At 43.1% G+C, this 12,101-nt stretch overlaps 1 protein-coding gene across 2 annotated transcripts in view; it reads left to right on the top strand.

Annotated features, from left to right (window-relative positions):
- Positions 1–12,101, top strand: part of COL4A2 (collagen type IV alpha 2 chain) — a 212,732-nt gene that overhangs the window by 50,682 nt on the left and 149,949 nt on the right. For both annotated transcript variants that reach the window (XM_055244659.2, XM_063618623.1), the window contains exon 4: positions 261–341. In XM_055244659.2, the coding sequence (XP_055100634.2) occupies positions 261–341 (81 nt within the window). The remainder of the gene's footprint in view (positions 1–260; positions 342–12,101) is intronic.

Here is a 12,101-nt window from a genome sequence, read left to right as displayed (position 1 = left end):
TGCAGGATGTCGATGGTGAGGGATTTCAGGGGTGGGAGAGATAGGGGTATATTGGAAATCTCTGGACCTTACACTCGATTTTGCTGTGCACCAAAAACTGCTCTAAAAATTAGTCTTTTTTTTAAAAAAAAGCCTTATTGAATGTTTTGAATGAATAGTTTCTAGAGTTGGAAGGATTCTCAACAGATGATATTTTAATACCTATTGTAGTTGGCAATGTTTTAGGTAACTTTTCTTTGCCTTGTGTTTTATTGTTGCAGGGTGTGAAGAAGTTTGATGTGCCGTGCGGAGGAAGAGACTGCAGTGGGGGCTGCCAGTGCTACCCTGAGAAAGGTGGACGTGTAAGTCACAGCATTGCAATAAATAATATTATCTTCCTCATACAGTCATGCCTCGCTTAACGACGGGGATACCTTCTGGGACACGTGTGGCTGGGCAATTTCATCATTGCTTGAACACACTAGAGAGTCCTCACACAAACCTAGATGACGGGGCCTACTACACACCCAGGCTATGTGATAGAGCCTGTCGCTCCTCGCTCCTAGGCTACAAACCTATACGTAGGCAGTTGCAACACAGTAGTATTTGTATATCTAAATATAGAAAAGGTACAGTAAAAAGATTGAAAATGGGACTCCTGTATAGGGCACTTACCACAAACAGAGCTTGCGGGACTTGGAAGTTGTTGTTTCTGCATCAGGGAGTGAGGGGTGCATGGGTGTGAAGGCCTGGGACATGACTGTGCAGCACTGTAGATCCATAAACACTGGGGCTTAGGTGGCCCCAAACTTACGTTTTCAATATTTTTCTTTCTTCACTAATAAATTAACCTTAGTTTACTATAACTTTTTTACTTTACAAACTGTTAAACTTTTTAAACTTTTTGACTCTTTTTGTAGTAACACTTACCTTAAAACACACATTGTACAGCTGTACAAACATTTTCTTTTTCTATGTTCTTATTCGATTTTTTTCTATTAAATTTTTTTTTTTACTTTTTAAACTTTTTTGTTAAAAACAAAGAAACAGAGATGGGAGCGTAGGCATACCCAGGCTCAGGATGATCTATATCACTGTCTTCCACCTCCACATCTTGTCCCACCAGAAGGTCTTCGGGGCAGTAACACGCATGGAGCCGTCATCCCCTCTGGGAACAATGCCTTCTTCTGGATTCTTCCTGAAGCACCTGCCTGAGGCTATTTTACAGTTAACATATGTACACATATAAATAGGAGTACACTCCAAAATAATGATAAAAAGTAAAGTATAATAAATGCAGAAACCAGTGACGCAGTTGCTTATCACCAAGTGTCATACACTGCATGTAACTGCATGTCCACACTTTGATGCAACCAGCAACACAGTAGGTTTGTCCCCGCCAGGACCACCACAAACATGTGGGTCATGCGCTGGGCAGATCCGGTGTCATCTTAGTCCACCACTGTCTTCAGTGCAGTCTGTTGTTGACCAAAAAGTCGTGATGCGGTGCCTGATTGTACTTCCATTTGAAATGAGAGTGTCTTAAATTGCCTGATTAAGTTATTGCACACTTTGCTAAGAAATTTAATACAATTGTATTCTCTTCCACTAGAACAAACAATAATATAATGCAAAATCAGGTCAATGTGTACCACTTTCCTACAAAATTGAGAGCAATTTTAATTTTCATAAGCATCTTTTCTTTCGTTCATTGTTCATTATAAGTACATATGTGTGTTTGCATGTGTGTATATATGTACATATATAAAGCAATGATGTTTGATACTTATACATAAGCAGAAATGTCATGAAAATATTCTGTAAGGAAAAACATAGTTGCATTTATACTGCAATGTAGTTATACAAACTAGAGAGCACTGGCAATTGTATCATTGCTAACAATTCTCACTTTGAAAATACTCATTCCCTGAATGTCTTTTATGTGGTCCATCTGATAGATAAGTAAGAGGAAGAAAGGGTACCCCAATTATCACCATTACACCTGGCAGAATTTGAAATATTGCCCTGATACTGGATTTAATGTGTTTAATCAAAGTGATGGATCTCTGATTCTGTTGCCTTTAAAACTGATGCCTTTAAAACTGAGTCTTGGTGTTACTTGGTTTAAAAGTTATTATTTATATGTGCACGTTGAAGTCCATCTTGCATGTGTGAAGGTGTGGGGAGTAGTATTTTGTGTTATGACACAGCATCCTTGCCTTTATTCCCTGGACTCATGCATCTACCCTAGGACACGTGCTTGTCTACACCTTCGTTTGGCAAATGCCAGGTTGTCAAGGCAACTGGAAACTCTTGCCTGCATTGCCCTGATGTTGCTGGAATCAGAAATTATAACAGCCCTTGGGTATTCAAATGAGTTTCCCCAAGTTGAATCCTGAAGTCTGTTTCTACCGTAGCCATTCCCCATCCCTGCCTGCCAGGGAGAACGACCCTCTGCTGGAGCTTGGCCTCCGGGGCTGGGGTGCGATGCCGCTGCCTCCTCTCCTCTGTCCCCTCCACAAAATCAAATGGGCACAGTTCATGATAGGGAACCTCTTTATAAATACTGTCATCCTATTTCCTGACCTTTGACTGATCATTATTTCAAAAATCACAACGGAGGAGGCTTCCTGCGCTTTTGATCAAAGCTCCCATCTCTCCACCTGCTGCGTTCATCATTAGTTGCAATTCTCAAAACAGTTATTTTGTTTTGGTTAAGCATTCCTCTGCCTGCAGTGGGGACTTTATGGTTTAGAAATTGCTGGTTGAAGATCATTTATCAGCACTTAACAAAGCTAAATAATTCTTAAGTTATGGAAGCCATTTCACGAGATGCAAAACTCCCCCGGGTCTCATGCTATGGATTTTCCCAACGACGCTTCCGTCGCAGTGATGAGAATGCCTGACTGCAAACTCTCCACCCCGCAGCCCTTGACTGGCTCAGCCTTATATGGGCATGGATAGAATTGGTGGTATACACGTATCTGTGAGACTGGCTGTGTGGGATGGAGTTACTATCTAGAGGGACTCTGCATTCTTCTCCATGTCATCAGACAAACAGAACCCAAACAAACTGAGTAGAGGTGACTGGGCCAGTTCCTTTTCACTTTCTATGATTATTTAATGCAGAATCAACATAGTAACATTTTTCATAATGCCTTTAGGAGAATTTTATTCTTCAGTAAACATAGCTAGTTCAGATTATTTCGATATATAATGGCATCTGCACAGCAGTGCACTGTTAACGATGCCAGAGGTCTTTTCAATGAGGTTATTAGGAGGGGATTTCTAAGGATCCCCAAGACTCTGTGATTTCGTGAATTCACAGCACAGGCATTGAGACCTTTTTATTTCCCAGCGTCCCTAATGAAGGAAACACCTTGAGTCTCTTTCTATACTTTGCCAAGTAAAATGAAAAATCGACACCTTCTGGTTAATCTGATTAACATGAGTAATCCAAAACCCCGTGTGGGCTTGGCTTTCCTCTAGTTATTCAGATGGGTTATCAACACTGATCCAATTAAGCTGTGATTGGCAGCTGTCTGAAGGGTTGTACAAAAGACAGAGGCAAAGGATACCCACCCCCCACCCCGGGGCCTGGACTGTGGGATCCACTGTGCATGTGCAGCACTCGTGTGGCCTGAAGTCTGGCTGTACCTGTACCTCTGGGTGCTGCATGATGCTTGACACTGTCATTTCACCTGGGCTGAGGCCCGTGCTGCCAAGGGACCACACAGAGCCAGTCACTGGGGTGTGTTAACAATCAGCACACAAGGCTGCCCTGTTAATTCAGGTGAGACCCTGAACATTTACTGATAAAGTGATAGAAATAGCTGATGATAAAAGGTAAGAAAGAGATCAGTGATGCCATTTACCATTTTCTTATTCCTGGAGATATTCTCCTGTATGTTACAGGAGACATTTACTCTCAGTACTGTTGCATCTATTGTATTAAAACATTTTCAAGATAGAGTTTCTATTTCAATACTACAAATCCAATGCATGTGGCTTAACTATTTATTAATTAACAGATTTTCCCAAATGTGTTCTTGCAGAAGCATTGCTCTGTCTGCCCTACTTTTGGACTGATAGTATTTTTTTAAAGTAAGGTAATACATAAAAATAGCAGCTGGACAGAGCTTGCTGTCAAAAGGGCTGTGTGCATAGTTTGTTCTTTCCCACAGCTTCCCCTGGGGTGGCTCCCGTCTCTTTTCCCTGTGGTGCTACTGTAACAGCCCTGGAAATGCCTGGCTGCAGACTCACCGCACCCCAGCACTTGGCTAGCTCAGCCTTTTATGGGCATGGTACCCCAGTTCATCTGCGCGTCACCATGGTGACAGCCAACATCGGAAGTTGTACGTCACTGGATAACTTTTGGACACTAAGCAGAAATCACAAGCATACTGTGGATTCCAGTTCCAAATGGATTCTCATGTGACCAATGAATGAGCTTTGGGTCAAATTTGTAGAGCTTTGTTCTCCATCCTTGGGCGGTGAGCGGTAGACTCTCCTAGCAGGGAGAGAATTGCTTCTCCCAGACAGAACCACCCAGTCCCGTAGATAATTCCAGCAAGCCGCAGAGTTAAGGCATGAAGAGGCAAGGCGGGAGCTGTAGCCCGGCTGCTGGCCAAGGCCCACTTCCCCTCCCTGGGCAGAGCTGGGAGGAGCTGAGCCAGGAGCCAGCCCATGTCCTGTAGTTCACATCTGAGCACACTGACTTCAGGAGGGAAATGGCCTCTGCAAATCTCACACCCAGACTGTGGCAGAGTCCAAAACAAAACTCAAGTCTGGGGACTTAGACAAATTCTTTTTCCAGCATAATCATCTTTTGTGTCCGTACTCCTCTTCCCATATGTCAGCCTAGAAGAGTGAGGCTCTCCGGGGCGCAGGGAAGAACATAGGCAGCATGAGAAGAGAGTTTCCCCTCGTTATTGAAGAGTTATGCTTCCCTAGTTAACTCTCTAACCACCTCTTCAGTTGTTTTGTGAATTAAGAAATAACTTTAACAAATGATTCAGGGCTTTATTGTTATTTGAGGGTCTGTGTTTCAAATAATCTCTAGTAAGTATATTGGAATAATTATAAATTCTAAGTTCTGATTCATTGATACTGCATGTTCTCAGATTCACCCCTCCACTGAATACCAGGCAATCATCAGCACCAGACAAGCCCGCCCGCCCCTAGCACCTTTCACTGCAGCCCTCAAGCAACTCTCCTGCCTCAGGCCCTCAAGTAGCTGGAACTATAGGCATGCACCACCACACCCGGCTAATTTTTGTATTTTTTTGGTAGAGATGGGATTTTGCCATATTGCCCAGTCTGGTCTTGAACTCCTAAGCTCAGGCAGTCTGCCCACCTCAGCCTCTCAAACTGCTGGGATGACAGGTGTGAGCCACCACACCCAGCCTTCTTTTTCTATTCTCTTTTCAGTTTTCTTTCTTTATACACCATGGAGATGGAAGGCAGTTGAATGAGAAGCATCAAAGTGAGTTTCAGTTACAGAATTTCTGTCAGAGTTATCAGCACCACGCAATGTAAACGTTAATAGTATAGAAAGCAGTAGAGGGGCAGATAGGAAATCGGAGTCAACAAATAAGACAACTTTGCTTTGCTTGTTAACTCACCTAGCAGATTGTGAAAGTCTTGGATTTTTCCAAGTAAGGTCAATTTTAGTTCATTATTTCAATAACTTAGCCAGGTTCCTGTTCCCCCCAAACATCTGATTTTTGACCACAAACTCTGATCAGATAGGTTGTTTCAAATTTTTTAATGACATCAACCTTCACAGGGCACCTCCCATGTCCTAACGCACTTGGGTATTCCAAAAACTGGTAAATACGAAGACTGGTTGGATAACTCCGTGTTGGGAATTAGTGAGATGGTCAAATGGCCCTGCCACACGACAATAGGGAAAAGAGAACCCACGTCATCAGCCCCTGAACGAGTGAGTGGACTCCCCTGCATCACTCAGCATGCATCCAGGCAGTACCCACAGTGCCCCCTGTGGCCTGGCAGCTACAGCTGAGAGCCTGGAGACTATGCTTCTAGAAGGTTGCAGTTGACAAGCTCGCTCAAGTAAGCAGTGGCTGAGTGCTTAGGGCAACAAGTTGTGTTTAGCGACTGCATTTTTTCATGTAGCTAAGAGTTTCCCACAGTCTGTGGGTCCCTGGACTTGGGTCAAATAATCCTTAGCCTCACCAGATTTCTTAAATTCAACAATATAAATCAAAGTAAAAGAAACCAGAGAGAAACTGAGCAAAAATAGCCGCCAGGAGAAGAGGGAACGAGTGCTTGGAGCAGGATGGAGGCAGATAATGAGAAGGCAAGAAAATTCCTTGTCTCTGGGTCTTGCTGTCAGCTCAGAGGGGTCATCTTGAGATGAAAAAGAAGAGCCCCCAGGGTCGGGGAAGGAAAGGAGAGGGTGCCCCACGCAGATACGAAGCAAAGCCATTGGCAAGATATTCTCTCTGAGAGCAGCGGTCTTGCCAAGGGCATCTTCTATTGTGTATTGCCAATCATAAGCCCTACCCTTCCATATAGATAGCCAAATCTTCCCCAAGGAGAAGTTCCCCAAAACTAAATCTTCCCCAAGGAGAGAATTGCGATGCCCGGGCAGCATGGGCGCTTTCGTGTGGGGGTTTCCGTGGCTAGAGGGATTCTGAAATTTTTGTATTTTTAGTAGAGATGGGGTTTCGCCATGTTGGCCAGGCTGGTCTCGAACTTCTGACCTCAGGTGAGCCACCCGCCTCGGCCTCCCAAAGTGCTGAGATTACAGGCGTGAGCCACCGCACCCGGCCTCTGTCTTAGTTCTTTGAAGATGTGTGCATGTGTGGAATGAAAACATCAGTGCTGCTGTGTCGGACCTCTTTGCACACCAACTGCAATTTTTCCACACAGTTACTTTTTAACGGTGTGTCCAGCATACTTAGCAAAAGAAATCTCCAGCATTTTACACGCTGCACAGAAAAGGCAAGGAATTAGTCAGAAACAGCAGAAACGCCACCTGGCTTCCAGGCTTTTATAGCCCTGTCTACACATAGCTGTCACCCACTTTCAAAACCATGCAGTTATTTTTAGTGTGGCTTTGGAGCGAAGGTGGACTGGCTCATCCAGCACTGCAGGGGCTGCGGCAACTGGGTCCCGTGATTATTTTCTGTGGGTGAGCTCCAAACTGGCCCATTATCTGTCAAATCCTCAATGGTGTTATAATGGTTCTTTTGACATAAAATATTTATCATATGGGGTGGGATGGCGAGTGCAGGAGGGGCCAGAAATTCATAATTGCTTCTCTCTTTGTCAGCTGCATAATTAACTCAATTCTACAGCAGTTTATTAAAAGTCCCACTCAAGAGAATGGTTAAATCTCGCTGGAAAGAAAGAGCCACATTATGTTCTGAAGCTCCAAGTTTCAGAAAATATTCTTTTTGTAAGTATATGAGCCCAATAGGTCACCCATCTTGGTCTTACTTTCATGAAACCCTGACTTTATATTGTATTTTCTTTTCTTCTAGGATTTACTATCTAGAATAGTCTTACACATTTACTACGAGTTTCCTGTCTCTCCACTCTCCCCAGATCCTCTCTCTACCCCTGGCTCCAGACTCACGGAGATTGGATGTTCAGTATGGTAACTGCTAGGCACATGCAGCTATTTCAGTTTCAGTTTTAATTAATTAAAATGAAATAAAATTTAAAATTCACTTCTTCCATTCACTAGCCACACCTCAAGTACTCGCATAGCCACAGCTCCAGAAGATGGCTGCTCTGTTTACTTCTGTATTCCTGGGGCCTACGCGGGGCCTGACACATGATGGATATATACTAAATATTTGTTGAATGAATACATATTGTTTTTAAATTTTAGTAGCCAACTGTGGCTATGCATAATCCACTGCCTGTGTTAGGGGCCAAGTTTCCTGTTTTTCAAGGCATTTTCTCTCTTGTTTTTTTTTTGAGATGGAGTTTTGCTCTTGTTGCCTGGGCTGGACTGCAGTGGCGCCATCTCGGGTCACTGCAACCTCCACCTCCTGGGTTCAAGTCATTCTCCTGCCTCAGCCTCCCGAGTAGCTGGGATTACAGGCATGTGCCACCACGCCCTGCTAATTTTGTATCTTTAGTAGAGATGGGGTTTCTCCATGTTGGCCAGGATGGTCTCGAACTCCTGACCTCAGGTGATTCACCTGCCTCGGCCTCCCAAAGTGCTGGGATTACAGGGGTGAGCCACCGTTCCCGGCCTGGCATTTTCTTTAATTAGAACTAGATTCTCATTGAATGGAGCACCAAAGTATGAACCTTGAGACTTTGTCACAAAGGGCTCTGTGACCTTGGGTAGGACACATGACTTCTTTAAATGAGTCTCCTGAGGGCTTCGCACCTTGCTCAAATGGGCTTTCCAGAGCTTTGCACACTCCTCCCCCTACCCTTCTCTCTGCACCTGCCCTTTCTCCACGCAATGCCCTTAGCTCTCCAAGAGTCACCCTGGCCCCCTTGCAGCCCCTGCTGCTGGGGCATCCTCCCTGGTTCATTGACTCTTTCCTTCTCTTAGACCAGTGTCTTACGTGCAGTAGCTGATAGAAAATACATATTTGAGTGTTGAAGGAATGTAAAACTCCATTGCCAAAACGAAGCTAGGGCCTTTCTTAGGATGGAGGACATGAAAGAAAATGCCACTTCCAAAGCTCAACACTCCATCGGATTGACAGGTTAGGTGGGATCAGATAATAATAGCTATTTCATGTCTTGAATAAAAACCTCACACAGACTCCAAAGAACTGTTGATAAACTAGAGTAAAAGGAATTCACAGTTCCATTCTTCTTATAAACCAAACTAAAATGCTGACTTTCGAAATCCTTTTTTGCGACCTCCTGATGGAAAGTTTTGACAAGTGTAGCACTGAAGCATTTCCCCCTCTGTTAGAGAAGAAATGGCAATCTTCAAAGACCATTGTTTTGTTTTATTCGCTTCCAATTCATTCTTAGTAAACAACTGCAGGATTTCTAAAAAGACCAGACCATAGTAGTTACCAGACATGAGATGCTTTCTAAAAGCTACTTTGAATAGAAATGTTTTCTCTGATTCTGTCTTCCCTCATGCAGCAGGAAGAATGCCTAAAGCTATGGCACCTTCATATAGGAACAGCGTCCACAGTCAGTCTTCCCAGTTGGGTTTATCTCAGCCGTCCTTTAGAGGTGGTCTACACAAGAGTCTAAATGTGCCTGCCTGTGAGCGGTCTTCTACTAGACTACTTCGATAATAAAGAGAAAACTACTAGATTGTTTTGCAAGGTTTTGAAATTACTGTTGTTTTCTTCTGGAGACAGTAAAATAATAGCCAAGGGGAGAAAATTGCAGAAATGATCAAACCAAGCAACCGTATGCACATTTTCCTCACTGAGGGGCCTTTGAATTTGCCACCTAAATGCTGCACGCAGTGGGTACCCCAGGAATGAGGAAATGGGGTCCCTTCGTCTCTGCTTTATTTTGTCCATCATTAAATCAGAATGACATGGTTAGTGTCCTTCATCCTCGAAGGGTGAAGATGGCTGCGTACTACATTGTCTGTTACTATCATTGACATTAGGGTAAACATATAATAAATGTATTTTTAAATGAAACAGTCATTTCAAAATGTCCTTAGGAAGCTGGTCAACCTGAGGCCCTGAGCTGCCTGCAGTTCTGAGCCCTCTGGCATCTCACCCAAATGAGTTCATTGTGGTGTAGACAACTGAAGTGCTCAAGGTGTCAGAGGTCCGACTCACCTGGGAAGCACAAAGCAGGCTTCCAAAGGCCATATGTCCCCACTGATTAGAAAGATGAAAACACCCCTGTCCTTTTCCTCTCTCTGTCCAGCCTAGAGGTTTGCATTCTAGGAGAATGGCAGCAGCCAGATACCTCCTAGGAACCCGATGCGAGCCCCGTATCGATGGCAGCTTCCTGCGAAGCCACTGTGAGCGCGTGAAAAATCCCCACCCTAGGAACAGAAGTTTTTGTATCTAAAACACTGTTAGGGTGAATAACTCTTAGAGGTTTGGAACCAGAAATAAAGAAAAAGAAAAAGAACAAAATAAAATGGAAGTAATTAATGCTGGGTAAATAATATCTTTGGCCTAACAAGTTCTTGGCTCCATTGTCAGCATCCGTGTTTTCTATTAAATTGTTGTCTTTGTGAGGCATTATTACAGTTCTTCCGTCTTAAAGTCTGTTTTGAATAAAGAAACCGAAGGTTGGATGAATTCTATAGTAAGGTTGATCTCTCTCTAAAGAAAATTAAAGTTCTGGCATGTCTTAGCTCTGCATGGCAATAATTACTTTTAAGAAAATGCACTTTAGGTGGTGATTATGGCATTGTAAAAGTCTTATGAAAATAAGAGATGTATGTCAAGAGAACCTTACTATCAAAATCAGTTTTGTGCATTGCACCCATGCTTAGCATCTGTCAACAAAACCAGCCTTTCTTAGGTTTGGTGAAAGGAATATTGCCGTGGCCTTTGAGGACTGATGAGTTTCCACTAATTTAGAGCAAAATTAACAGGATCCTATGAGCCTGGAGGAAGCAGTTTGCTTTTGTTTGTGTTGCTTTTAGCATACTACTCATTTCAACCCCGCTTAGAGAAGTGGCAGATCTTATACCCTCAGGCAGCTGGGATATGCCAGACACAGAGGGCAAGATCCATAAATCTTTAACACATTTTACTGTACATGTTCACAGCCCCAACCAGCCGTACCATTGCAACCTAAAAGAAAGAGAGGATTGAATAAGCAGTCCAGAAAATTCAAGCAAAACTCTGAAACAGGAAGCCAGGCTTCCTGCACTTGAAGGCCTTGGGGTAAATTCCTCATCATTTAACACCTGAAATTTTACAAATATTTGGACTTCTCTTCGAAGAATGGTAGAATTATTGGTCTAGAACATTGACTAGTCTTCTCCCAGCCCCGTATTCAGGAAGGACAGAAGAATGCATTGGAGACGGATGAATATCCACTCTGTTCTAAGGACTCCAGGGAGAGAAATTGGATAGACTTTACTGGTAACTTAAGGAAAGACAAAAAGACGTAGGTTTATATATATATATCCAGAGTAAAATTCACAAAGACCTCAAGTCATTAAAAGTATTACATACTATTGCAAAAGAAAATAATCCAACTCCCAAAAGTTGAACTAAAAAAGTTCCTCTTCTTCAAAATAAGGTTTTACTTAGAGACTTTCAGTCCCACTTAAAACTTCAAAGCAATAAGCTTCATTTCACAGCTTCACTAAATGAAACCTAATGGTAGACATGCCTTTGACTAGACATAAAGTAAGCATTCTTTCTAGAGAAAATAAATAGAAAGAGAGGAGGTTTCTTTCTATTTCCTTATCAGCTTCACCTCTTTCTTAGAAATGATCGCTCGTCTGGACAGCATTTGTCGTGAGTTTGTTTTCATTTTAAAGCATGAAGGGGAGAGATGACCAGGGAGTGATACCCATCTGCTCATCTTCAAGGATTGTGTAGGAGTTGAGCTGTAGAGGTTCCACTGCAGAAAGCCAGTATTGTCAAGAAGCATCCTGAGAACATGTAGTTAATCTCTACAAATGATAGAATAGTTACATTAGTGCCATAATGTGTTGTATTTAAGCTATTTTTCTAATTCACAATCAACTAAGGCCAAAGAAAAGGGGGGTTGAGCTAAATAATAGCATTAGGATGTTTAATGTGAAATCCAAGAAGACTAAAATAATACAATTAGGCCAGGCGCAGTGGCTCACACCTGTAATCCCAGCACTTTGAGAGGCTGAGGTGGGCGGATCACGAGGTCAAGAGATGGAGACCATCCTGGCCAACATGGTGAAACCAGGTCTCTACTAAAAATACAAAAAAATTTAGCTGGGTGTGTTGGCACGCCACCTGCAGTCCCAGCTACTTGAGAGGTTGAGGCAGGAGAATCACTTGAACTCGGGAGTTGGAGGTTGCAGTGAGCCGAGATCATGCCACTGCACTCCAGCTTGGTAACAGAGCGAGACTCTGTCTCAATAAATAAATAAATAATGCAATTAGAGTTACAGCATGGCTATTCAGGTTGACCATTCCTAATCCAACAATCCAAAATCTGAAGGGCTCCAAAATCAGAACCCTTTTGAGCAC

The sequence above is a fragment of the Symphalangus syndactylus genome, chromosome 15, assembly GCF_028878055.3.
Source record: "Symphalangus syndactylus isolate Jambi chromosome 15, NHGRI_mSymSyn1-v2.1_pri, whole genome shotgun sequence".
NCBI classification, from domain to species: domain Eukaryota; kingdom Metazoa; phylum Chordata; class Mammalia; order Primates; family Hylobatidae; genus Symphalangus; species Symphalangus syndactylus.
This window is presented reverse-complemented; position numbering and strand designations above follow the sequence as displayed.